Source organism: Taeniopygia guttata, chromosome 5 (assembly GCF_048771995.1).
Source record: "Taeniopygia guttata chromosome 5, bTaeGut7.mat, whole genome shotgun sequence".
Lineage (NCBI taxonomy): Eukaryota > Metazoa > Chordata > Aves > Passeriformes > Estrildidae > Taeniopygia > Taeniopygia guttata.
In genome coordinates, this window is record NC_133030.1 from 11552855 (window position 1) to 11579185 (window position 26331).

The 26331-nt window shown below is 65.3% G+C and overlaps 1 protein-coding gene across 6 annotated transcripts; it reads right to left on the reverse strand.

Annotated features, from left to right (window-relative positions):
* Positions 1-285: 285 nt before the first annotated feature.
* SYT7 (synaptotagmin 7) lies at positions 286-25966 on the reverse strand. 6 transcript variants are annotated; one of them, XM_030273592.4, is made up of 13 exons: positions 25812-25966; positions 15950-16053; positions 13905-13984; positions 12551-12682; positions 11769-11984; positions 9104-9472; positions 7244-7369; positions 4860-4995; positions 4176-4446; positions 3648-3817; positions 3126-3240; positions 2846-3045; positions 286-2056 (listed from the first exon to the last, which is right to left on the reverse strand). In XM_030273592.4, the coding sequence occupies exons 1-13, from the start codon at positions 25840-25842 to the stop codon at positions 1952-1954; spliced, it is 2055 nt and encodes a 684-aa protein (XP_030129452.4). In that variant the 5' UTR covers positions 25843-25966; the 3' UTR covers positions 286-1951. The 6 variants fall into 6 exon arrangements, with proteins under 6 accessions (XP_030129452.4, XP_030129453.4, XP_030129455.4 ...); XM_030273593.4 differs by lacking the exon at positions 7244-7369; XM_030273595.4 differs by lacking the exons at positions 7244-7369; positions 9104-9472.
* Between the last annotated feature and the right edge of the window lie 365 nt (positions 25967-26331).

Sequence of the window (26331 nt, forward strand, 5' to 3'; positions counted from 1 at the left end):
CTGCAGGGGTCACTGTTGTTTCTGAAGCCCCCGTGGGGATCCCAATCCCAGCAGGATCCCAGAGTTTTGGGGGGGATACTCAGTGGTGGATGGGATAATACTGTGGGAATGCTCAGGGTTGGGAGGGATAACGCTGAGGGGGGATGCTTGGAGCTGTGAGGGGGATGCTCAGTGGCGGGGGGATGCCCACCCAACTCAACTGTGGTGCTCACCCATGTGTGGTGCCCCCATTCCCACCCCAGGATCCACCCCCTGCATTCCCCCGATCCCACAGATGACTCATGCTGGCAGTTACTGACTGTCCTTTATTACTGAGAGCAGGGGCTGCCTCCAGAAAACGAGGGGCCCCACTCCCCAAAAATAGGATTCTTCAAAGGAGACGCCTCGACCTGTGTGCCCCATCCCTGGCATCACCAGCCGGGCACCCCCTGCTCCAGCCGCTCCTCAGCTGGGCCGGGCTCTTTATTGGATTTTTCATCTTTTTTTTTTTTTTTCTTTTTTTTTTCTTTTTTAATTTTTTTTTTGTCCTGTTTTTCTTTATTTTACACACCAGTTGGATGTTACCGTCACATGAAGAAGAGAGAACCTGAACAAGATCACGGCTACGAGCTCTAGAGTTAAAAATGAACACACAAACCCCCGGGGAGCCCGACCGCGGACGAGGAATCCAGCCTGGAAAAGCGGGGTGCCCGAGGGGCTGTGGGGGGCACCCAGCTTGGCACAGCCCTGGCTCTGCCACTTCTTCCCCAGGCATGTAAGTCTCTTCTTTTATGTAAAAAAAAGAGAGAATATGACAAAAATACAAATGTCCCTAAAAGCGTTGTTATTACTGTAATAGCAGTATTATGACTTCTCTCCAGATTGTCCAAAATCGTCTAAACTGGGGCTGTGGGAGCTGCTGGGAGCCAAGGTTGCCACGGGGGGAGCAGGAAGACTGAGGATGATCCGGCGTCTGCCACAGAGAGCCACCACCGACCCCCTTGTCACCCCTGTGGGGCTCCCAGGTGGGTCTGTCCCTGTTTTTGGGGGTCCCGGGGAGTGGGAAGGGGTCTGGCATGTGCATCCCGGGGCTCCGTGGGGATGCTGCTGCTGGCACTGATCCTGCCAGGCTGGCTGTCTCAAGGAATGCCACCAGCCCAGGGAATGTCACCTGTCCTCGATGGGGACAAGAGCTCTCGCTCCACCCTTTATCCCCAGGGGTGGGCACGGGGCTCCCGGAGCAGCCCCGGCGCCCGGGTCAGCCCGGCTGGAAGGGGACCCTGCGGAGCTCCGCATTCCCCCGAGGGGCCCTTTCCAGCCCGAGCTGGGGTGGGGAGGGCAGGGCCGGGGTCCCCGGGGCGGCTTTGGGACCCCCGCTCCCGCCGAAACCCCAGACGGAGGTAAAGCATTGAACCCGGCTGAAGGCAGTGCACGAAGGAGCCCGCTTTGGATAAGGAACTGTGTCATGGCTTCCGATCCCAGGAAAAGGGGCTGTCCCCTCCCCACGGTGTCCCCCGCCCGCCCCGGGAGACTCGAGGGGGGCGCTGGGGGAGGAGGCGGGACAGGGGGGCTCCGTGGCTCCGCTGGCGGCTCCGAGAGGTTTTATGGAGCTGAAAGGGGAGGGAGGAGGGTCCCTCTCGCACCCGCAGCCTGACCTCCTGAAATGAGGGGGGGCGAGGCCGGGGAGGGGCCAAGGGGCTGCGGGAGCGGGGCTGGAAGCACTCGCAGAAGTCCTGCCCGGTGGTGGGAATAGGGATGGGGGGACATCGCTTCTGGCACCTCCTCGGCCGGGGCTGGGGGCGGCTCCGCACCCCAGGGAGAGGGGACCCCGGGGGCTCGGGGGGCTCCGTCCCCGTCCTGCCGCAGGGTTCCCGCGAGCCAGGCCGCTGTCCCGCCGGTCCCTGGCCGGGAGCGCCACGGGAAGGGGTTGGGAGCTGGGAAAGGGGACCCCGAGCCCGCGGTCCGGGAGCGCTCAGGCCTTCAGCTGGTGCCACTGTGCCACCGCCTGCCGCGGGCGGGCGATCATGTCCTTCCAGTGCTTCACCTCGCCGGGACCGCTCTTCCAGGACAGGTAAATCTGCGGGAAACGCATCGCTGGAGCCGCCACGGCCTCCCCATCCCCACCTCCCCATCCCCATCCCGCTGCCCGGCGCTGACGCCTTCACCCCCAAACTGCTCCAGCCCCGCTTTTCCGGGCTCGGCACGGATCCGGGCTATTTTTATCCCTCGATTTTCCATATGGCGCCGCGGAAAAGCGCGTGTGCCAGCTCTCGCTGCTGCTGCTGCCACCTCGGGGAGCCGGTGCCACCGCTCCGGCTCCGCGGATCATCGCCGGAGAGCCGGGATGGAGCAGAGCTCGCTGCTAATTATGCGATCAAAAGTGATTAGCGAGCCTCAGGCCACGGGCGGGGCTTTAACGGAGAGTGGGATATCATGGTCACTGTCTGTCCATCCCTGGAATCGAGCTCTTGGATGTGCCCACACTGGGGACGCCGCCACCTCCGCCCCTGCCCGGCAGCCTGCGGCAATGATCCGGGGATTTATTTAATGGATTTATCCCAATTGCTGTGCTCTCCTGACCCCAGCGCGGCGTTTGGGGATCATGGGCGGAGATTATGGCGCTGATTTGTCATCGTTGTGCTAACGATGAGCTGGGTGATTTCATGGATAATTCTGCGGGAGTAATCCCAGGGGCTGGGATCCATCCCAGTGTGGCTCCCCACGCTCCATCCTTCCAGCCCTGCCTTTCTGGGAGGGCTCTGGCCCTCTATGGCCGTGACACCCAGCGCAAGGGGTCCGCACCACACAGCCCTGGGCCTGGCTGTCCCCAGTTCCCAGCCGGGTGTCCCTCAGGTGTGTCACCCACCTTGCCGATGACATCATTGCGGCTCAGCCTGTCCTTGTCCATGACGGTGATGACGATGGTGGTCTCGCGCAGCCGCTCCGTGGGGATGTCGAAGGCGAAGGACTCGTTGAAGACGGGGTTCAGGCACCTCTTCATCACCACCGTCTTCTTCTTCTCCACCCGCTTGTCTTTGTACATCAGCCACACCTTCACGTAGGGATCTGGCGGGAGAGGAGCTGCTCTCAGCCCCAGATGGGAGCCAGGGAATTCCGCCCGGGATCAGGGCCAGCCAATGCCGTACCTGAGGTGCCCCCGATGTCCATGGCTTTGAGGTTCCGTGCCTTGATGATGTTCACCACGATGGAATTGGCCGAGGGATTGTAGCACAGCGACAGCAGCAGCTCCCCGCGGCTTCCCTGTGGGACACACGTGTTCCCTGAGGACACCCATGCCCCCCAGACCTCCTCTGTGGGAGCAGGGTGCTGGCATGGGACCCCCTCCAGAGCAGCCCAAGGGTGGGCTTTGGGAAAGCACAGAAAATCAGGGCAGGAGGAAATGGGGCCACCCCCAGTGGGACATTTTCTGGTCTTGCTGGAGGCAGGAGAAGGAAAAAAACTTTCATTTTAGGTCTACCTGAAACAGTTTGATTTGACCCAAAATGAGACTTTGGGCTACTTAATATAAACTTTGGGAAGAGAAAAATCTCCGTCAGATGTTGAAGCAGAAAATGTTCCTGTTGGGATGGGGTGTGGTCCTTTTGGGACACTGCAGGGACAGGGAGTCACCTCCCCTCCCCAGGGGGATGGGGGGTCCAGGGCCTTACGCTGCCATCACTGCAGGGCTTCAGGTCCTTCCAGAAGGTCTGCATCTGGGTCAGGTCCACCTTGTTGAGCGGGATGGACACCTCTCCAATGGGATCATTGCGGCTGAAGCGGTCGTAGTCCAGGACCTGGAGGTACAGCACCCGCTGCACCACCTTCTCGTAGGGGAACCCTGTGACAGAGATGGAAAAGCCGAAGGAGATGAGGAGCAGTTCCAGGACTGCTCCACCCTTCCTGTCCTGGTGGCAAGACCCTGGCACCAGGCAGAGGATGGGGAGCAGCCCACGGCACAAGGAGCTGCTGCCACATTAATTCCCATATCTGCACCCACCCATGGGGGCACAGAACCTTCCAAACCTTCCCCTACATCCCCTTTATGGGATGCACATCCAGCCTGGCCTTGGTGGCTTGGCCAACCCATCACATCACCACCAGCCACCACTCTGGTGGCTTGAGCTGAGCTGAGCCCAGGAGGATCCCACGAGGCTCTGCTCCCACCCTGATCCCCTCCAGCCCATCCCAATCCATACCTTCGAAGAGGAAAGTCTCATTCCAGTGTGGGTTGAGGTTCTTCCTCTTGACCTTGGTCTCCAGCTTGTGCTTCTTGTCGGGGAGCAGGTAGATCTTGACGAAGGGGTCGCTGGTGCCGCTGAAGTCCTTGGCCGGCAGCTCCTGTGCCTTCATGATCTTCACGGTCAGGGTGGACTCCTGGAAGTTGTAGCCGACGCTGAACTGGATGCGGCCCAGGTTCTCCCGGCTGACGCCTTCGTGGCCCTCATCATCCTCGGAGCCCGGGGAGAGCTGCAGGACGGGGGAAGAGGAGGGTAATGAGCGCAGGGACGGGGACTGGCGGGGACCCGACCCCCGTCCCCCAGACCCCAGCCCCGCCAGCTGTCAGGGGACATCAGCCTCTCCCCGGCTTCCTGCTGCCCCCACCGCTTCCGACGGCTCCTGGCTCGGCGCCACTCGTCCCGCGGAACGGGAGCTCCAATTAGCCAAATTCCTCCTGACAGCGCATCCCTCACGTGTCCAGCACCGCTCGCTCCCTCGTGCCAGCCTGGGGGACTCGTCCGCGGCGCGTCGGCTCGGCCGACGGGGACTTGGCACAGCGGGCAGGGACGTGCCGGAGTGCTTATGGATGGCGCAGGGAAGAGCTGGGAGGGTTGGATACCGAGCGTGGAGACCCCCAAACCCAGCACACCCCATCCACCCACCATGAGCATCTCGCTGGTCAGGGAGTTGACCAGGTCGGAGACGGAGGAGTGCGGCTCCGTCTTGCGGTCGGACTCATCGAGCGGCGGCTGCCCCGGTGCCGGTGCTGCATTCCCAGCCTTCCCACCGGCCGGCAACCTGCAGGAAGAGAGGCCTTGGAGGAGAGGGGCCGGGAGTCGAGGGCGAGACAGCGAGGGGCTTCCCGGGCACCCTCTGCCAGCGGAGACTGAGCCCGGGCTGTGCCAGCGCCTGACGGACGCCGCAAGGACATGCGGTGGCTGCGGCCTGCCAGCATCCTGGTCCCGTTCCCGAGCCAGCTGGTGACCTGGCACCTTTAGGGCACGGCAGCAGGTCCCCCTGGCCACATCCCACGGTGATGGCAGGGACAGCGTGGTCCCCACAGCACCCGCGGCTCTGGCTGCTCCTCACACACCAACACCCTCTTATCCCAGTGGGCACCGGAGTGCTCCACGTGGGCTCGCTGCCCCCTGCCCCACTTCCTGTGCCTGAGACACCCCTGGGATCGCTGTCCTGGCTGTCCCCACACACGGTGGCTCCCGGGCACTGTCCGGACAGGGTGGGCAGCCGGGAGTGGTGGGAGGCAGACGGACAGAGCAGCGATGGAGGCAGGCGGGAATGCGCCGAGGCCACGCTGCCACGAGGCACGGGGACAACGGGACACAGGCACGTGGCGGAGGGGACAGGCAGCCTGGGATGCTCCCACCCTCCTGCCACGGCTCCTGTCCGAGCTGGGACACGGTGACAAACCACCAGACGGACCAAGAGGTGCAGGGACACACAGGAAGCCACAACATGCCACGGACACATGCCACCACACCAAGCACACGCAGACACACGGGGAGGGGATGTGGCGGGGCGATGGGGACACCCACACGCACACACGGGATGGCACCCAGAAAGGACCAGAGAGGCCGAGACAGCTGGGGAGGCAAAATTAGGTTAAAACCAGGGAAAATGAAGGTGGAGGAGCCGGTGGTGGGGCCACTGAGCGAGAAGGCGCCGGTGGAGCCGGGAATGCCGGCGGAGGTCACGGATAGCGGGAAAGAGAGCGGGAGAGAGCAAAAGAAAGGAGGAGCAGCGTCGTCCAGCGCCGGCCTGCCGGGAGGGAATGGGAGAGAGGAGCGGGGCGGGTGGACGGACAGACGGAGTCGCTGGGACAGGAGACACGCCGAGGAGCCGGGCTGGAGCCGCCGGGCACAGGCTGGAAGGAAGAAGCTGCGAAACAGGGATGGAGGAGATGTTTTGAGGAAGAAGAGCGGGTGGTCGCCAGCGTCGGGGGGCGGGAGAGAGCCGAGGCTGCCGGAGCGCGGCCTCTCCGCCGGCTGATCCCGCCACGTCCTGCGGGGTCCAGGGGACGAGGAGCGGGAGGGATGGAGGTGGGGAATGCCATGCATGCGCTGGGATGGGGTTTCGGAGCAGGGAGCTGAGGCAAGCGGGCAGCGGGGTCTTGCGGCACAGCCACCCACCCGCCGTGTCCCACGTCCCCGTCCCCACGGCACGGGGCAGCCGGCGGCCGGCACGGGCTGCCGGTGCTCCCGGCGGGGACCGGCTGCGCAGCGCGACGCCAGGGAGGGAAGTGCTAAAAAGATGGAGCGAAACCAAGCGGAGCAGGGTAAAAATAGCCGGCGGGCGAGAACGGTGCCAGTTCATCCGCACGCCGAGCACACGGGGAGGCAGCGCCCGCCGGCTTCACACCTCCTCCCCTCTCCGGAGGGGATGAACACCCGCTCCCGGCGGCGCACGGACCCTCTGCCTCTGCCAGCCAGCGCCGGTGGCCGCGGCCGGGCGCCGGTGCCCGGGCTGGATGCGCTGCCGAGCCTGCGGCACGCCGGGAATGCGGGGAGCAGCCGGAGGCGAGGGGCTGTGCCTTGCTGGAGGAGAACGGGGGGTACCACATCCTCCCGGCCTGTGGCGCTCGCTCTGCCACCCCCCGCCACCGCAGCGGTGTCCCCGGATCCCCAGGGGAGCTGCCCATCCCGCCGGGATGGAGGTGGCAGCAGCGTGTCGGGATGGAACGCGGCTCAGCCCATGCGGCATCACTTGGGGGGTACCCCCGTGTCCCCCCTGTCCCTGAGCGTGTCCCCCCGCACCCCCTCCCCGCATGCAGCCAGGGCCGGAAGGGGCAGGAGGGGAGGGAGGAGGGAGGAGGAAGGGATGGGGGTCCTCTCGGTGCCGCTGCTCCAGAGGCAGAACCGCGGGTGCCGGTGCCGGGGAGAGCTCAGACGTCCCGGTGCCCGCTGGGCCACCCTGTGCCGCTCCAACCTTCGCGCTCCACGAGGCCAGCCTCCTCCTCCTCCTCCTCCTCCACCCTGGGTGAGGCCCTCGTCTCCTCCTCCTGCGGGACTGGCCTCGTCCTCGCTCATACCTCTTGTCCCCCTGAGCGTTCGCCTGGTTCGGCTGCGTCCCAGCGGGTTGCAGGTCGGGAATATTGGCAAAGTCATCTTGCTCTGAGAGTCCCAAAACCAGGGATAGCACCACCATCCGGCCTTCCCTGCCCGGGCGGCCCCGCCGGCAGCGGGAGAAAGAGAGAAAGAGAGAGGAGAACACAGCGTCAGGCAGGGAACCGGCAGGAGCCGGCGGCGTCCCGCGGACCCCCGGCGGCGAGGGGACCCCGGTTCTCCCCGCCGGCTCCTGCGAGGTGACGGCGGCCGGAATGAGCGCACGGGGCTGTGGGGAGAAAGGAGCCGGCTCCAGGGAGCCCGCCGGGCGTGGATACCCGCGCTGTCCCTCTCCTCCACCGGTCCGGGCAGGGAGGATGCCAAAATCCTGATTAAGGGGGGAAAAGATGCCTGGAGGGGCTGGGAATGAGGGAGAGCGTGACAGCAGCGAGGTGCCAGCATCGTTCCATGGAGGAAGGGGTTGGCGGTGCCATGGCCAGGCTATTCGCCCTCTCCGGGTCCTGCCCGGGTCTGGAACTGCGTTTACGCCGCGGCGCCGGGGAGGGTGAACAGGGTGAAAGAGCGAAAGAAAAATCGATGGATGGGGAAAAGGCGGTGGGAAATGACAGCAGCTCCTCCGCTGGGAAGCGGCGCTGACTCGGCACGTCTGGGCTCTGCGGCTGCTCCCTCCCCGCCAAGTCAGGCTGGAACCAGCCCCGGCGCTGGGTAAACAGGGAGAACGTGACCCTCGGGATGGCTGGTGAGCCGCAGCTCCACATTGGGAAGCTGGGAAATGGAGCTGGAAGAAACCTGGGAGAGGGTAGAGCTGAGAGGGGATTGTGGGCAGTGCATCAGGGTGCCTGGGGGAAGGTTCAACCCTCTCACCAGAGCGGGAGGGGGTGGGATGGGCACCCAAATTTGTGTGTGTCATCTAATCCTGGTGCAGGAAGTGCTGCGTCAACTCATGGAGGGGCAGGGTCAGTTCTGCATCCCCCTCCAAGGGCCACCAGCCTGCAGAAAGCAAAGCTGGGACCTCAGCATTCCTTTTTCCAGAGTGCCAGGGGGCAAACAGCGGCCAGGGAGGAGCTGGAGAATCCAAGGGAAGATGAAGCCGGGGGGCCCGGCTCTGCAGAGGAGGGACAATGTCATGTGCCGAGATACGGTGACAACACGGGACTCGGATTAGTCCCCGGGGTTTGATGCTGGAAACCCAGCGCCGATGGAGGAGATGGGGTTAAGGCGGATTAAAGATCCCACGGCTCCTCTGGCTGGGAATGATATCGGGACCCAACTCACGGCCACCCCGGCACGGGAGACTGTGCCACCCGCACCGTGACAACCTGGGACAACGTCACTCCCTGGGGACCTCGCTGGTGGCCGTCCCTGGGGGTGGAAAGGGGTGGCCAGGGGCGTGGCAAAGCACACTGGGGAAGTGCAGGAGCCCCTTCCCCGAGCCCCCGTGAGCCGGGGGGACATGGACCTGGCCTGTCCCCAAGGAGGTGACAGATGAGCGGCTGCACCGGGGCAAATAAAGGAGCAGAGGAGAGAGGGATGGAGAGAGGAATGAGCAGAAGGAAGGAGTAGAGGAGAGAGGGATGGAGAGGGGCTTCTAGAGAGGGATGAGCAGAGGGATAGAGCAGAGCAGGGGGGATGGAGAAGGAATAGAGAGAGCAAGGGAGCGGAGGAGAGTGATGGAGAGAGGGGTGGAGAGAGCAAAGGAGCAGAAGGATAGAGCACATGAGAGGGTGATGGAGAGTGATGGTGCAGAGAGAGCAAAGGAGGGGAAGGGATGGAGGGAGGAATGGAGAGGAGAATGCAGAGGGCAGTGATGGCGAGCGCACACTTACAGGAAGGACTTCATGTCCAAGCCGCGGTTGCGGATTTGCCCCACCACGTGGTCCCAGCTGCCGGGGTTGGAGCGGCTCCTGCCCCCGGCCATCCGTTGCTTGGAGCCGGCGGCGGTGCCCTGGCGCGCCGGGCCGCCGCGGGAGCCCCGGGAGTTGGCGGCGGCGGCGGAGGAGCCGCTGTGGGCCTGGAGGTGGCCCAGGCTCTGGCTGGTGGTGGGCTGGCTGTGGTTGGCGCGCTGGTGCTGGCTCAGGGGCTGCTGCAGACTTTGCTGGCGCACGAGCGTGCGGGGCCTCTGGAATTTGGGATCGCCTGCTGAGGTGGGGATATACTCAAGGGTAGTGGCTGTGGACAGGGTGGAGTCCTCGAAACTTAGGGAGAGGAAGGGTAGAGGAGAGGAGAGAAAGGAGAAGAAGGTGAAGGGGCAAAATTGGAGGAAGGAAAAGAAGAGAGTTAGAGAGAAGATGCCCCAGCGCAGGGAGCGCTCCGGCGGGAGCCAGCGGGGGCAGCGCCCGGATCCTCCGCCTCTCGCCCGCGGCTCGGCCCTGCCGGCGGCACGGGGGGCTCGGGCCGCCACCATCCTGCCTCCCGGGGGCTCGCCAGGGCCGGATGCCCACCCGCTCCCGCGGCCGCCGCTCCGCCAGCGCCTGCCCAGCACGCCGGCCGACCTGCTCTGCGGGATAATGAGGCTGCTGCGTGAGGCGAATCCCCTGGCGCCCTCTCACGTGCTGCCAGCCAGCCCATCCCAGCGTCCCAGTCCCTCCCAGTCCAGCCCAGCACCCAGCAGCGGCGCCGCGGGGGCTCGGCGTCCCATCCCCTCCGCGCTGGACGCTGCGGGAAGGGGCGAATCCCGCAGCGCCGCGACGGGGACCGAACCCCCGTGGCGGTGACATTCCAGCGAGGCGACCCCAGGGCCAAGCCAGGCTCCAACCGGGGTGGGAGATCACGGGATTGGGGGGATACGGACGCAGCTCTGGCGGGACACGGAGAGTGGAGCAGCCCGGCCCGGGGCGGACGGGCTTCGTGCGGGCGGCGGAGCGGAGAGAGCAGCGGGATGCCCCAAGGAAGCGGCGCTGGCCATGCAGCACATGCGTGGCACAGCCCATGCAGCCGCGCCGGATTGCCCACGGCAGCCTGGGAAGCTCGTGGCCACGAGATCAGGGGAGGAAAGTCCTCCCGGGACCACCGCCTGGCACCGAGGAGTGGCCTCGAGCAGCAGCCCCCGACCCTGTTCCCGTCTCGGCGCTGCCGGCTGGGAGCGCGGGGAGAAGCTGTGACATCGTGCAGTGCCAGCAGCGGGGACAGAGAAGGAGCGGGGAGGGATAGACAGCTCCAAAAAAAACCCAAAAAAAAAAAAAAAAAAGCAGGTGAAGAAAGAGCGAAAGGTGGGAGAAAGAGAGAGAGGAGGGAAGGGAGTGGAGAGGAGCGGAGAGCTAGGATGGACGGAGCCTCACGGTCGGGACCGAAGGCACTGCCCGGACGCTGCCGCCCCCCCACTCCGCACTGCCGCCGACCTCCTTTCGTTTTCCTATCGAATCCTAAATTAGTTCAATTTACAACCTCTCAGTCACAGGAAACTAAATCTGGCTCCTGTCGGCCCCGCGCCAGCTGGAGGCGCGAGCTCCTCCAGCGCCGTGCCAGGCGGCACCGCGCCCTGCCCGTGCCCGGATGGATCCCTGGCACCGGCACAGCCAGACCTCGGCCTGGACCCCCGGGACACCCCAATCCCGGCGGCGCTGCGCCAGGATGATGCTGGAAAACAGGGTGCTCCGCCAGGTCCCCGTAACCCTGCCCTTGCCGCCTTGCTCCATCCCATCCGTCTGTCCGGATTCCCAGCGGGGGAACGGCTGAAGGCTCCCGCTTTTCCTCGCCTCTCCCTCCTGCTTCCCAGTGCCCGACTGGAGCGCAGCGGCCTCACGCCCAACGGGCGGTGTCACCGAGCTGTCCCCGAGCGCCACCGCTGCTGCCGGGACCCCCCGGCTGCCACATCCCAGCGCGGAGAACCGGAGACCAGGAGCGCCGGACAGAGCCCACAGCCGGCACACCCCCGTCATCCCCCGCCGGAGCCACGGCGCTGCCGGCAGCGAAAGGTCTCGCCGAGACCCCCACCCCGGCCTGGAGCCCCGCAGAGCCTGGCAGAGTTCGGGTTTTCCCCAAATTTGACCGGAATTTCCCCAACTTTTCTCGGCATCAGGTGGTGGTGCCGGCGCCGGGTCCGGTGGCTGTGCCGGGGGCCAAGGGAGCGCACGGAGGGAAGATGCCACACCCTGTCCCTGATTGTCCCTGAGCGATGGGAGCATGGGACAGCACCTCCTGCCTTTGGGACACCACCGAGGTGGCGCTGCCTGCCCTGAGAAGCCGAGCTGGGAATGCTGAGCCGCTTCCCACCGGGATCGGGCAGGGCAACCCTCGGCACTGGGGACAGCACCGAAAGGGGCTGCTCCTGCCCGGCTGCCTCCTCTGCTGCCCCTGAGCCAAAACACCGCTGGGAGAACGGGAAACGCCTCCTCTCCCTCGGCACGGTGGTCCTGGGGACCTGCTGGCGGCCCCGGGGACCTGTCGGTGTCCCCCATCCAAGCGCCTCCGCAGCGGGGAGCGGGCGGCCGGGCCCGCCCAGCCGGCTGCGGCTGTGGCCGTGCCGTGCCGGACCGTGCCGTGCTCACTCACTTGGACAGGCTGAGCTTCCCTGCGGCCAAGTGGCTCTGCACCGTGTGCCAGCGGCCCCGTGCCGCCTTTCCAGCTCCGGGCTCGCTGTGGGCGGACACGCTGCTCCTCATGCCATCCTCGCCGAGCCGCTGCTTGTCCCCGGGCCGGCCGTCGCGGTCCCCGGACAGCCCGGCGGCGGCCGACGCCGTCAGTTTGGCCCCTGATAACAGAGAGCCACTGGGCCGGGCCGGCCGCCGGACCCCCCCAGACAGACACGAAGGGAGCCGGACGGACACACGGATGGACGTGGAAAACGTGGGGAGCCGTCAGGGAATGAGGGGAGGGCGACAGAGCCGGAGGGGGCAGACGGACAAGAGACGGACAGACAGACAGAGAGAGAAAGAGAGACATCAGCACTGCAAAAAAAAAGGGGGTCCTGGCCGCGGGGTGCGCGGGGGCCTCGGCAAAACATCCAAGAGAAAGGGCGGAGGAGGGAGAGGGGGCGGGAAGGAGGGTCCCGCTCGCCGGCAGCCCAGCCCCGGGGGGACCCGTCCCCGCACCGAGGGGGTGCCCCCAACGCGCAACCCCGTCCTGGAGGGAGATCCCGGCCGGCCCCGGGAATGCGGGAAGGAGGGGTTGCTCGTCTCCATGGGACGGCCCATGGGGTGGCGTGCGGGGAGCCCGGGAGCAAGAGGAGGAGGAGGAGGAGGAGGAGGGAAAGGGGAAGGAAGAGGAGGAGGAAGGCGAGTGGGTGCTGCCCATATACTCACTACACGGAGCAAACTCGGTAAGGAGAGACTCACTTGAGGGAAAGGCGCGGATCACCGTACGGAGCGTAAGGAGAAATGTTTAGGATAAACTCCTTGGGAGGGTAGGAGCTCCATTTCTGCTGCACTGTGTTGTCATTGTTATTCCAAAAGTCTCTGTCTAGATCGCTACAGCGGCCGGATTCCGGGGGAGAAAGAAAAGGGAAATACAAGAGAGAGAAGCTGAATTCCTGCGAGAGAGAAGGAAAAGCAGCCCTCCGCCCCCGGAGCGCCAGGATCCTGCGGAGAGAGACAGGGAGCCCACCCCTCGGACACCAACACACACACACACACACACGGGCACGGACAGAAGGATGGATGCAAGGATGGGAAGAGCTGTGGAGAGACAGGAGCGGGCGGCTCCACCGGCTGGGAAGGAGAGAAGGATGGTGACGGAGGTGTCGGCGAGCGCGGTGCCTGCACGGCATTCCCAAATGTGTCCGTGCGCCCTCAGCACGAGTGTCCGTGTGTCCTCGCCTGCTCCTCAGCCGGGTCCTGGAAGCACTCGGTTAACCATGACACTGCTGCGTGTTGGGGACCCTTCTGGATCCCTCCCCTTGTGGATCCCTTCCCTTGTGGATCCTTTCCCTTGCAGATCCCTTCCTGCTGAACCTGTCTCCTGCCAGCAGAACCTGGATCTCCTGGCTCTGGGAAGCCACTGGAGCTGTGAGCCAGGGACTGGGGGGCTCAGCAGCTCCCCGCTGGTGCTGGGAGACTGGAAAAGTCTCCAATGCCCACCTGCAGCTCCAGGTTGATCCTGGCTGTATGGAATGTGCTGGAGTTTGGGAAAGCTGCCTGTGCCATGGCATTGGGTGGGATGTGCCTTCCCCTCCGTTCCCAGCTCATCCTGTTTGACTGGGAGCAGCCGTCCAGGTGTCCCTGCGCCCCAGTAACACCCAGGCCAGACATAGGAGGAAGTTTTCCATAGGCTTATTCCAGGCAGGAGCTTTTTCCCTCCTGGTGGTCCAGCTCCCTCCTCCCTGGAGGCCTGCAGAGGGTGTGGAGGGGCAGTGCTGGATCTGGGATGCCCAGGAGAACACCCTCAGCTTCCAGCCTCCATTTCACTCCCTACCCAGTGCCGTGGGATGTCCCAGCTCGGCTTTCCTTTCTCCATGGAATGCCTGTGGGATGCAGAGCCGCTCCAGCCCCGCCGGGCAGAGCTCAGAATCCACACACCCAAGCCTGGAGCATCCCTGGGGACACCCACACCGCTGTTCCTGTGACTCCATCATGCCCACGGCTCAGTGGGATTTATCAAGGATGCTCTCCCAGTCTCCCGGAGCCCCTCTCCCACTGGGAGAAGGGATGGCCACCTCTGTCCTTCCTCTCCCCCCCCCATCCTGGCACCTACTTGATGGTTTTCTTTTCGCTGCGGCCTCGGCTGGAATCCGGAGTTCCCACAGTCTCCAGGGAAGTCTTGTAACGCTTTCCCTGTGGAATGGAGAGGAGAGGAGGTCAGAGGGTCACAGAGGACCCCTGGAGTATCCCGGTGGAAGATGGGAGCTGCCACCACTTAGAGAGTTTGACCTGAATTTTGACCTTTCCCTTATGGTCTCCAGGCTCCATCTCACCCATCCAGGCAGCAAAATTCCCAAATGCTCCATCCCTTGGTCCTTGGGGGCTCATGCCCTGTGTCACCCCAAGGACAGCATGGCCACAGCCACCAGCATCCCATTCCATGGCCTCACTGGGAAGGAGTGGATAATTTTAAGCCTAATTGGGCCTGAATTAATTGAGTTCACCTTTCCCAGCACCAGGGAAGTGCTGCCATAGGATAATGAAGCTGGAGCTGGCTCCAAACTGGGGCTGGTAATCAGGGCACTCCGGCAGGTTCCGAGCGCTGCTCTGAGCCAGAGTGGGCAGGAGCCAATTAGTGCCAATTATCCAACAATTGGGAGCGAGGATGCTCCATGCAGTGCCACGTGGATGAGGTGGGATGGGAACAGCTGCTGGAGCAGGATGGGGTGGAGAACCAGCCCTTCCATCCCACTGGTCCTGGATCTCAGGAGGCAGGCCTGACCCAGCCTGCCCATGGAATGGGAATGTTTCTCCTTTCTCTTTCTTCTCATCCTCTTGATATCCACATGGAGCCATCTCCTTGGCTTGCAGGGACACCTGGACCCTCAGCACAGTGTCCTTGGGCAGCCATGGGCTAATCCTGTTGGGAGCTGCAGGGCAACACCTGAACCTCCTTGGATGCCCGTGGACTAATCCTGCTGGGAGTTGCAGGGGAACACCTGGACCTCCTTGGATTCCCAAGGGCTAATCCTGCCAGAAGCTGCAGGGATGTTGGACCTCCTTGGATTCCCAAGGGCTAATGCTGCTGGGAGCTGCAGGGAAACACACCTGGACCTCCTTGGATTCACACTGGCTAATCCTGCCAGGAGCCACAGGGATGTTGGATCTCCTTGGATGTCCAAGGGCTGATGCTGCCAGGAGCTGTAGGGGAACACCTGGCCCTCCTTGGATGCCCATGGACTAATCCCATCAGGAGGCACGAGGGTGCCTGACCTCACTGGACGCTCACAGGCCATCCCAGAGGGAATCATCCCCCAACCCTGCACTCATCCGTGTCGGGGCTGGTGAGGGCACGGCAGCGGTGGCCGTCATTCCCACATGGCCGCTCCAGCTCCCGGTGCTGTCGAGGGCCGGTTGGGATGCGCCTTCCCGGCCAATTCACACTTGTTTGTTCCTCTGCCAGCTCCAGCCTCCTCCTTTCCAGTGCGTTTTCCTCCTCCAGCTCTCTCTCCCCATCCCCTGGGTGGCACCTGGAAGGGCCCTCCCACTGCCCCATCGCCATGCGGACCCCCTCTCCCATTCCCAAGGGAATGCTCCTTCCCACGGCTGGGGGTGGGCATCTCCCTGGAGGGAAGCGCCGCTGCCATCGCAGCGCTTGACCCAGATTCGATTCCGATGGTGAAGGAAACGTGGCCGAGCGCGTCCTGCTCCCGGGAGAGGAGGAGGAGGAGGAGGAAGGACGCGGGGTGGGAGGGAGCGCTGTCCCAAGCCCCCGGTGGCAATCAGGGAGGGCAGCAGGGATGCACAGCGGGCGGCAGGAATGGCTCACGGCACCCGGCGCTGCCAGGGATGGGCTGGCCGCCTTCCCACGGGGCTTTTCCAGGCAGGAGCGTGCCCAGCAGGACAAGGGCCAGCTCGTTCCGGCTCGTCACCAATATATATCCATATATTTGGAAACTTCCCTTTGTGCCACACAAACAGTTTCGCCCAAACATTTCATTAGCACATCCGGAAAAGCCCAAATAAAAGCTGCAGCCGGCAGCTCCGGGGAGCTGCCTCCGCTTGGCTGCTGCCCTGGAAGAGGGAATCGCCCCCTGGCCGGCGGCAGGAGGAGCACGCCGGGATGCCGGGAAGGCAGGAGGGAAGCCGGACACTCACCATTTTCCGCTGGCACCACTGGCAGATCCCGCAGAGGACGATGGTGACGCTAAGGCTGACGGTGATGATGGCTGAGACCAGGAGGACGTCGCGGGAGGGGGTCCCTGGGGGGAGCAGAGCACAAAGCGGGGGTCAGACCTGAATTCTGGGGTGTTCCTGGCGTGCGCCGGGGTACAGGGAGGGAAAACATTGGGAACGTGATCCAACAGGCTCCAGCTCCATTCTGCAGTGTCCTGTCACGGTGGCCACCCTCTTGGCTTCTGGGCTCCGGGAGAATGTGTCCTGGGGGGAATCCGGCCTGAGCACTTCCCGGGAGCTCAGGCTGGAGCTTTAATCCCCACCGGCACTGCCGCCAAAGGCCACGGCTGCTGCTTTGTGGGCCAATCCCACACGGATTCATCCCAAATGGCAGTGCAGGCCCACTCCTCCCCCACCTGGCCTTGGGGACAACCTTGGGGACCCCAAAAGCGTTGGGAAGGACCCGTCAACCTCATCCAGCACTTCTGCTCATGTCCGTGCTCCCGTATTGTGGAATGGCTGTGGTGGGATGAGAATACGGACCCAAAGCGGCTCGGAGGGGTCCAGCGGGACCCCAAACCAGCTCAGCTTTGTCTCCAGGCAGGGCCCCCACCACGGCATCCCTCTGGATGCTCCGCATCCCGCCGTGCCCGCTGGGATGGGATTGTCCGTGGCGGGAGCCCCAGCTGGTGGTGGGAGGCGGCGAGGCCGGAGCAGCGCCGGGAGCGGTGCTGCAGTATAAATATTAAACAATAAATGTTAATAATTAATTCACCCGCAGACCTTGTTATTGTAACGAAAATTCCCGGCGGCTCCGAGGCCGGGGTGAGTCAGAGTGGACCGGGAGGGGGGATCGGGGCTTTGGAATCGCCCCCAGCACGTGCCGAGGCAACCAGAGCTCCCACATCCCCTCTGGAATCAGACGAGGAAAGGGCATGGTGACCATCCAGGGGAGATTTATAAAGATCCCCTGAGGAGTAGATGAGGGTGGCATGGCGTGGGGGAGGTTTTGGGGACAGGTCCCCCCTGCAGCACCCGCGCTCTCTCCATCCAAAGGCAGCTCCTCCATCGCTCCCGGATCACGAGGAGCCTGTGTATAAAACTCACATAGCAACTGTTGCCTAGGAGGGAATTTGGGACCAGCCCTTAATTTCCAACATTTATAAACCCCGGCTGGATAAGCTGCCGGGGGAATGGGAAGCAGCCGGCACGGCCGGAGAGCGCCGGGCGCCCCTCCTCGGGTGGGACCCCGACCAGTTCAAGCGGCACCGGGGCTTACTGGGCGGGCTGGGAATTGGGATGAGCTCTCCTTGCCCCGCCGCTTGGCGCTCCCTGCTCCAGCTTGGGAACACCGTGACCGCTCTGCCTTAGCCCGGAGCTTCAACAGATCCTCTTCGGTCCTTGCGGGGTCAAACTCATCCTCAAATTAGTCTGGAGAGAGGGAATCAAAGGAGAGGGCGAGGGAAGGGGTGGGCACTGCGGAGGCCACCACGGCCGTGGCAGTGTCCGGAGAGGGACATCAGTGAGCGCCGGTTCCCGGGGCCAAATTCCCCGTGCCAAGGTGCCACCGCACCCCCAAACCCAGCGTCAGCCCATGATCCTGATGGATTCACCAGCGGGATCCTGCCTGGGGGGCTCCAGGGGGTGTCCCTGCGTACGGGGTGCGTCCGGCCCTTCCCGCTGGGGTCACGCCGTGTCCCCAGGGCGAGGGGAGCGATTCCGGCCCCCAGGCTGCGCCGCCCTCAGCATGACTTAAATGACTCGTTTTCCAGGCAATTAGCGCTCGATTAATTAAAGACTCGGAGCCGCTCGGAGTTCCCGGCGCGTCCCCAACCCCGGGGCGCGGTGTGGGGGTCCCTGTGCCGGTTGGGATGCGCGGCACGGGATGCCCCGGGGCGGGTGGATCCAGGGGGGACGCGGGGAGCTGCGTGGCACCGGGACACAGCCCTGGGAGCGGGTGACAAGGCGAAAACACGACGCTTGTTTACGCCGCCGCTGGCCCTCCTTCCCCGCCGCTTTCCATAAATCTCTGCGGCTGCCAGCGCGGATCCAGGCGGGAGCACGGAGACGGCTGGGTGGGACTTGAGGGTCCACGGCCATGGGGTCCCTGCGGCCATGGCCCAAATCCCAGCAGTCTTTCGCTGGTCCTGCCTCATCCTGAGGGCGCAGTGAGGGGGGGCCACGAGGCGGAGGCCACACGTCCCCCCTCGGAGGGATCGAGGTCCCAATCCCGTCCCACGTGCTGGCAGAGCAGGGGATGCTGCGGAGGCTGGGAAGGGGGTGGAACATCCCTGCGGCTCTTTCATCAGGATTCAATGCCACTTGACGGGATATAATTCCACTTTTCCAGGCCGTTATTGATGAGGGGATTACCTGCCTCCTTAGCGCCGCAGCTCTCCAGCGTGGGATTTGTGCAGTGCTGCGTGAGCCAGGGAAGAGGGTCCCTGTTCCAGGGGGAGAGGGCTCTGGATGCAGGCAGAGGGTCCTCATGTCAGGGGAGAGGGTCCCTGTGCCAGTGGAGAGAGTTCTGGATTCAGGGAAAGGGTCTTCATGGCATATTTAGGTCAAGCAGAGAACCCCGTGCACCCTTCACAGTGCCCACTTTGGAGAGGGAGATGGGAAGGTTTGGGAGGCAGGGATGCGGTCGCGTGTTATCCTTCTTTATCCGCCACTCCTGCAGGCTCGGGATTAGCTGACTCCGGAGAACGAGCGATCTTTGGCCTTTGTGGATGTGAGGAAACACTTCACACCCGACCCCGGCACAAGGAGAGGTGCGGAAATCCAAGAGGGATTAGTCCTCTCCAGCGGTGCGTGAGCCGGAGATCCGGCAAGATGCGCCCGAAGCTGGGAAGAGCTGCCAATGCCGATGGATCCCACACGCTGCTCAGGAATGGTGGATGTGGGAGCTGTGGCACAGCCCATTCCAGGGACACCCAGAAGTGTCCCTGAGCGTCCTGGTGTGCCTGGGCATCCTGGTGGTCCTGTGCATCACGATGGCCTTGGGCATTCCAGTGATCCCGCACATCCCAGCATCCCTGGGCATCCCAGTGATCCTGTGCATCTTGGGGGCCTTGGGCATCCCAGCGAGCTTGCACATCCAGGTGTCCCTGTGTGTCTTGGTGGCCCTGGCATCTTGGTGACCCTGTGCACCTTGGTGGCTCTGTGGTGCTGGTGGCCCTGTGCTCACTCAGCTCCAGGACAGGCATCGCTTGAGCCCGGCACAGTGAGACCATCAGGCTCACGGGCAGCTCCACCCATTTCCCTCCAGTTCCTTGTTTCCCTGTGCCAATCCCAGGATTCAGACCCATCACCTCCAGCCCTGGAGCAATGCTGGGAAGGCAAAGCCCCTGCAAGGGGCATCCAGGGCTGGTTCCAGCTCTCCCAAACAGAAGCTCCTGCACAGGATGGAGAGACTGGAATCTTCATGGAGTACCAGAGGCTTTGGATGAGCAAAGGCTTTGGAACAAACCTCACACCTGTGGCAGCACAGCTGGAGCTGACCTCTCTGCAGGTGTCCCAGTGAGGATGGCCCTGTCCAGGCTCTCAGGGCCATATTTTTGGATCCAGACCCCAAAATTCCCAGCTTTTGTGGACACTGCGTCTCCCTGGCAGCTGCTCAGTCTTGCAGCCCCATCTCCTGGAGCATCTTCCCACTCACCCTGTTCCAGCGGCAAGATTCATGGACGCCAAGCACCCTGGGGGGGAAAATCAAAGCTGTGGGGACCCCCCTCCCCCCCAGGCCAAACTCCCGCTGAGCTCCCTGAAAGTGGTGATCAAAGCCGACATCCACAGCTCCACACGGAGAAACGGCTCCATGTGCCAAGCCGCCACACCGGCAGCGGAAACACGCGCATTCCCGGGAAAAGGGCAGCGGGAGAAGGTGCCAGGCGAGCAGCGCGTCCCTCCGCACCACCCCCCTCCCCTCCCAACATTCCACCGTGCGGTGAGCTGCGGAGCCGGAGCGGGATGTGACATGCCGAGGCTGGATGGGGATGGTGGTGCCGGGGAGGAGCTGTGGGACGGGAATGTGGTGTCGGAGCGGCCCCTCGTGCTGCCGGGGTGGAGGGCCACGCGGCACCGAGCGAGGTGGCCGCCTTGTCACGCCGGGGCTTCCCAGATGCTGCCTGCCTGGCGCCAGGCCATTAATTCCTCCTCTTCTCATCCTCCCACTCATTTGCTTGATATTTCCCAAACCTCTTATTTTTAGGATGCAGCTGAAAAGCTGTGAATTTGCAGCTTTTGCTCCTGTGCAGGATCCCAGGCGCGGGGCCGGGGGGGAGCCGGCTGGGACCCCGGCGGGCACAGCAGGAGCGTGGAATCCAAGCCCTTGGCACAAGGAGAGGGAGAAGGGATGGGCAGGGAGGGGGGATGGCTTTGCTGCCATCCCTGGTAACAACCCAGTGGGCATTTTGGGAATGCTTCGAGCCAGGCTTGGCGTGTGACGTGGAAGAGCTGGAGGGGCTGGGCCAGCTGGGCCCGGCGGTGCCACCTGCCCACTTGCTCCCAAGGGCTCTGTAGATGTGAGGGATCACTGGAAGCCCCTCGGCCGTCCCGCTGCCCACCAGGATCCTGGGATGAGCCCTGGGGGAGAGGAGTGGTGCCACAGCTCAGCACCCCAGGCGTGCTCTGGGCAAGAACGCGCGTCTGCTCCCCATCTGTCTGTCTATCTGTGCATCCCCCTCTCCAACACATCCATCAATCTCTCCATCCATCCATCCATCCATCCGTCCATCCATCCCTCGTACACATCTGCCTCTCCATCCAGCCATCTGTCCATCCCCCGGAGCTGTCAATCCAGCTGGCTTTGCCTCCCCCACGCCGAGCTGCCAGTCCTGGGGGGCTTCGGGCGGCAGAACCTACCAACACCAGCCCCACCACGGGGGGCTGGGGCAGGTGAACACCATCCCAAAACACTGCACGGCTCCAGCCAGATGCTCCCAGACATCCCTTATCCCTGCCAGCTGCCATGTATGGATGAGTCCCTCCTGTGTCCCCTCCAGCCCTGATGCCACCTGTCCCTGCTCTGTGGCCACGGCAAGTGGGAGCTGGGGATGGAGGGAGAATTTGGCAAGGGAAGGCGCTCCTTCCCTGGTGCTGGGCTATTTTTGGCCGAGGATTTCCGGAGAGCCGTGTGGTTTCTCTGCCTCGTGGTCCCCACCCTGTCTCTCTTCCCGAGGAGCACCCAGAACTCCGGCACCCCCTCTGCTCCCGTGGTTTGCATCCATCCCCATCCCCATCGCCATCCCCATTGCCATCGCCATCGCCATCGCCATTCCCACCCCTGCTCCCAAGAGGATGCTGCTCATCCCCCGGCCAGGCTGGTGCTCCACGTCATCCCTGCTCCAAAATGAGCCCTTGGGCATCGCTCCCCACCCTGGAGTCACCCCAGCCCCCCTTCCCTTGGCGCAGAATCCTCTCCTGGCGCTGGCAGCGGGCACGGAGGAGCGGGCTGGGCTCTCATCCCGAGTGGCACTGCCAGCTCTCGCGCCGTCGCCACTTAGCCTCTCGCCCCGGGGCTCTCCATCATTCCCGAGCCCTTCGGGTGACAGCAGGAGAGAGGGAAGGCACAGAGCCAGCGGCTCCCCGGGAACAAGGGCGGGCAGGCTCCTCGCAGCCCATCCCAGCTCCACGAGCCCCGCGCTGGCTTCCCCAGCTCCCCGATTCCCCCCGGGCAGCGCCCCCCACTCACGTCACCCGGGCTCCACGTGGGTGACAGCAAGGCCACCGTGGGGACAGGATTCCCGCAGGGAGTTCAAGGATGGGGGATGCTCAGGGTCGGCCACAGCCCTCAGATCCGGGGGTTGGTGGTGCTGGGCGAGGAAGAGGAGGTTTGGAGGGGAACACATGGAAAGATGGAGAAAGGCAGCTCGGAGGGAGGAGGCAGAGGAGGGGAATGAAGGGCCGAGGAAGGCCCCAGAGGGAGGACTGGGGACTCAGATACGGGAAGGTGCCCGGGGGGAGGTGGGGATGGTGGAAATCCTCCAGGGGAGCCTGATGCCGGGGTTGCATCCTCCAGGGTCACAGAGGCAGGGTCATCCATGGGGCAGCACGGATGGTCATCCATGGTGGAGCAGGGACAGGACCCACCGCCCCCCCGCAGCCCCCGGTGTCCCGCAGGGGAAGAACAGATCACCCCGCCTTCCCTGGACAGCCGGGGCCCCCCGGAGTGCATCCGCAGGCTGTGCCCCCTCGGAGGGCCGGGAGCGGGGCTGCTGCGCTGCGCTGTCCCTCCGCCGCCGCGCCGGCTCCGTCCCTGCCGGCGCGACCGCTTCCCTTCAAACCTCATTAACTCCCCCCAAGGTGACCCTCTCCCTCCCGCAGCCAGGCCCGGGGACGCCAGGAGGGGACGGGGCGCTGGGGGGGCACCCGGGGCTGGCAGGCGGGCGCGGAGCCTCCCGTGCCACAGCCACGCCGGCACCCACAGGGATGGGGGATGCTCCTCTTGGCCCATCCCAGCCCGCCGCCCCCCACGCCCAGCCTGGCCCCACACAGGTCCCCCAGGCCCCCTGCCAGGCACAACCAGGGGGGTCCGTCCCCCTGCTCGACACTGGGGCTCTGCCCATCGTGCCCGCGCTCCGGCGGCTCTCCGGGAGCCGTTCCCTTGCCGGATCCATCCATAATGGATATTGTAGCTGAGCCCCCGGGGGCCGGGGGGTGGCAGCGATATTATCTGCATCTGTCTTCATTCCCCGCTCCCCCCCCTCCTTCCTCGGCAGGCGGAAAAGCCGCGAGATCAGGCGCTGGAAAAGCCGCCTCCAGCTCCTCTCCTGCTCCTCGGAGTCAGGGGGGATCAGCAAGACCTCTCTGCCAGACCCCCCGCCCGGGAGGGAGCCCCCCAATCCTTGCCCTTGCTGTGCCCCAGCCGTGCTCAAGGCGGTCCTGGGACACGTCAGTGCGGGCGTGGGGAGGCTGAAAGGGTAGGAATTGGTGGCGATTGCTGGGAGCAAGGAACCCCCACCGCGGGGGGCTCGGCATCCGCGTGAACCCCCCACAGCCACGGGGAAATGGGATGGAGTCACCGTGGGGGACAAAGGACCGGGGTGAGGCCCCGGGGGATGCTCGGAGAGGCCGGCAGGAGCATCCCTCGGGCTGGAGCAGAGGGGCCGGCTGGGAGGGGGACCCCAGAGCGGCGCAGGATGGGGGTCCCGGGTGGGTGTGGGGGTCCTGCCCCGCGGCGGCGCCGCGCGGGACGCGAGGCTGCAGCAGGTGCCCGGCTCCCGGCGAGGCCCGTGCGCTGCCATCCCTGCGCTCTTTGTCTGCCTGCTCCCTCATCCCGCTCCAGCCCCTCCGCCGGCCCCCGCCTCGCTCCTCGCCGTGTACCGGCTCCTTTGGAAGGCCGGCTTTTCTCGCAAGCCCCGGGGGGAGCTGTTCCCACGGCCGCGCCAGCACCAGGGGCTCCATCGCCCGCTCCGAGGCGGTGCGGGGGGAAAACAGGCAGCTGCTGCCTGGTTATTGATTCACCACCTCCAGCCGCCGCGAGGCTCTGCTCGGAACGCTTCCAGCCGGGAAAGATGGGGACGTGGGGAGCAGGGCCCCCGGCACCTGCTCGCTGCGCTGAGATGGAGCTTCGGGGATGCGAATGTCACCCCAGAGGGGACAGCCGGTGCCAGCAGCGGGGACAGGGGTGGGGGGAAGTCTGGCAAGGGGAAGGGAGCTGTCCGGTGTTCCCAAAGCGAGGGGGACGTTGTCCCTGTGGCACAGAGGGCACCTTTGCGGGCAGCCCCAAGCTCTGCTTCGCGCTTGGACGCGGCTCTCCTGACACATCGTTTGGTGGTCCCGCAGCAGCACAGCCCCCTGCGGCTCCCCAAAAAAGCCTCCAGCTGGCGGGAGCCGTTTTGGGAAGCACCTCAGCTTGATCCCAACACCCCTTGCCAGCTAGGACCAGATTCCCTCGAGTGTCTCCAACCCCAGAACCGGAATGCCCCAGCAGCACCTCTGGGCTCCACGTTACCCCCAGATCCCTCTTTCCCTGGGCAGCAAAGTTTCCCGAATTTCCCGGCATCTTCTTCCCCCATGAAACGCAGCCAGCGCTGGGGGCCGCATCCACTGTCCCCACACGGTGACACGGAGCAGGGGACGAGGAGGACGAGGCTGGTGCCACCTCGGGCAGGGTTTTGGGGGGACAACAGGCACTGCTTCACTCCGGGATGTGGCTTGGCTGGCTCTTCCCAAATCCTGCGGGGGTGTGAGATGTCAGCACCCCCTCAGCCTCCATCGGGGTGGGGGACAGACCCGGCACCCCATCAGCACCACGGCTGGAAAATCCGGGAAAGGTGGGAACATCCAGGGAAGCAGGCAGTGCCAGGGTGCTTGCACAGGTGTGTGCACCCCCAGCACCCCACGGCTCCAGGCGCCACGGCACAGCCGCCGCCAGTGACGTGGGAAAACTCCCACATGACGGGAGCCCCAGCAGCCGAGGAGCACGGGGTTTGGGAAGCGGGGACAGGGGGTCTGTCCCCCCAAATCCGGCAGCTCGAGCTCTGCCCTGGGAGCTTCCAGCCTGCCAGGCAGAGCCGGACACGGCACAAGCAGCCGTCGGTGGCCCATCGGCCGCCGGCGGGGACATCTGGCAGGGACAAGGGGGACAAATTGGGGGCAGGTGCAAAGTTTGGAGGGGGAACAAGGCAGGAACGAATCTCGGGCACCGGCAGGGAAAGGCAGCCCTGCCACACTGCCGCTGGCAGGGACAGACTGGCGTCCCCCCTCGGCCACCCACCCGCCGGGTGACCTTGGGCCAAGCAGCGCTCCGGGCACCGCTGCGGGGTCGCGGTGGCACGGGATGGAGCCGCTGCCGGCGGGAGCGCTCAGCCCGCGGCCAGGCGCAAAGTTCCCCTCGAAGGCGGCTCGGCCGGAGCTGCCAACTCCCGGGCAGCGGTGACGCCGTCACCTGCCGTGGGTGACAGCGCGTGGCGGTGCCCGGCGCGCCCCATTCTGCCGGATCCCGCAGGCCTGGCACCTGCAGCTCTCCCCGGCGGCGCCCGCTGTCCCCGCGTCCCCGCCGGCACGTCCCCACGCCACCGCAGGACACGCCGTCCTTCTGCCCGCTCCCCGGGCCCCGGGACACGGCCGGGGACAGCTGCCAGGCCCCGCCGATCCGCATCGCTCCGGCAGCATCCCTGTGTCTCCGCACCGGCTCGGGCACCCCCAAAACGTCCCCGCCAGCGTCCCAGATTCCCTGGTGCGGGGCCGACTGCTGCCTTCCGAGCATGAGCTCAGCAAATCCGCGCCGGAGAAAGCCCCTTCCCCAGCCGCCCACCCCCGCGTGTCCCGGTGTCATTCCGGAGGTGCAGCAGGACGGGGCACGGGGACCCCCAGAAGGACGGAGGGGGCGGGAGGTGAGGAGCAGGGATGTGCTGACCGCTGGATGCTGGTCTGGATGCCGGGATTTGGGGCTCTCCCGGGGGTCTGGGGTTTTGCTGGGGGTCTGGGGAGCGAGATGCTGCCCCTGGGGCTCGGGGTGTCCCGGGGGGGATCCGGGGCTCCAGCAGCTCTGCAGGGCGAGGAGAGGGGGGATGTACCGGGTGCTTGTCTGGGCGCCGGCACCCAAACGGCGTTTGGGGCTCGCCCCGTGTTTTTTGGGGGGCTGGGGAGCAGGATGCTGCCCGCGGGGGTTGGGGTGTCGCCGGGCGGGAGGTGTCGGTGGCTCCGGCAGCTCCGCAGCGCGGTGACAGCGGCGGCGGTGACTTTCTCCCCAAACTACCGTAACTCCCGGGGAGGCGCGGGGGGAAGCGGGCAGCGGCCACGGCGAATCCCCGGGGGGGCGGCGAGCGGTCGGCCACCCCCGGTGTGTGTCCCCGCGTCCTGCGTGTCTCCGTCCCCCCCTCCCCGGCGGCCCGGGGCTCACCTGCGCTGGCAGCCTCCGGGTGCAGGTACATGGTGGCGGGCGGCGGCGGGGCGCGGCGGGGCGGCGGGGCGGCGGCTGCCCGGTGCAGCGGGGCCGCGGCTCATCAGACGGCGGCGGAGGCGGCGGCGGGAGGGGGCGGCGGGGCGGGGGGCGGCGGCGGGGCGGCGGGGGCCCGCATGCGGCGGCGGGGGGCCGGGAGCCCCGCGGAGCCCGTGCTGGCCGCCCGCTGCTGCGGGGTGCGCGCGTGTGCGGGTGCGTGTGCGGGTGCGTGTGCGGGTGTGTGCGGGTGCGTGTGCGGCGCGATCCTGCATCCACTTGCTGCTCGCTGCTGGCGGGATTGGAAACTGCAGCCGCCGGGAAGGGAGGAGGGAGCGGAGTGGCGGGGGGGCGGGGGGGGGGGGGTCTGGGATGCGCACGGAGAGAGGGGGACACGCGTGGGATGGTGACACCGCCCGCGGTGACGCCCCCGCGAGCCCGCACTGACGGCGCCGGTAACGCGGCTGCGGGGTCGCGGTCCCCC

Bases quoted from the DNA above. Each gene is read 5' to 3' on its own strand.
- SYT7 (XM_030273592.4), bottom strand. From the start codon at position 25,842: ATGTACCTGCACCCGGAGGCTGCCAGCGCAG. The intron at 13,985-15,949 runs GTGAGTGTCCGG...TCCATTCCACAG, and splicing joins AGTGGTGCCAGCGGAAAATG to GGAAAGCGTTACAAGACTTC. The intron at 12,683-13,904 runs GTAGGTGCCAGG...CGGCCGCTGTAG, and splicing joins AGCGAAAAGAAAACCATCAA to CGATCTAGACAGAGACTTTT.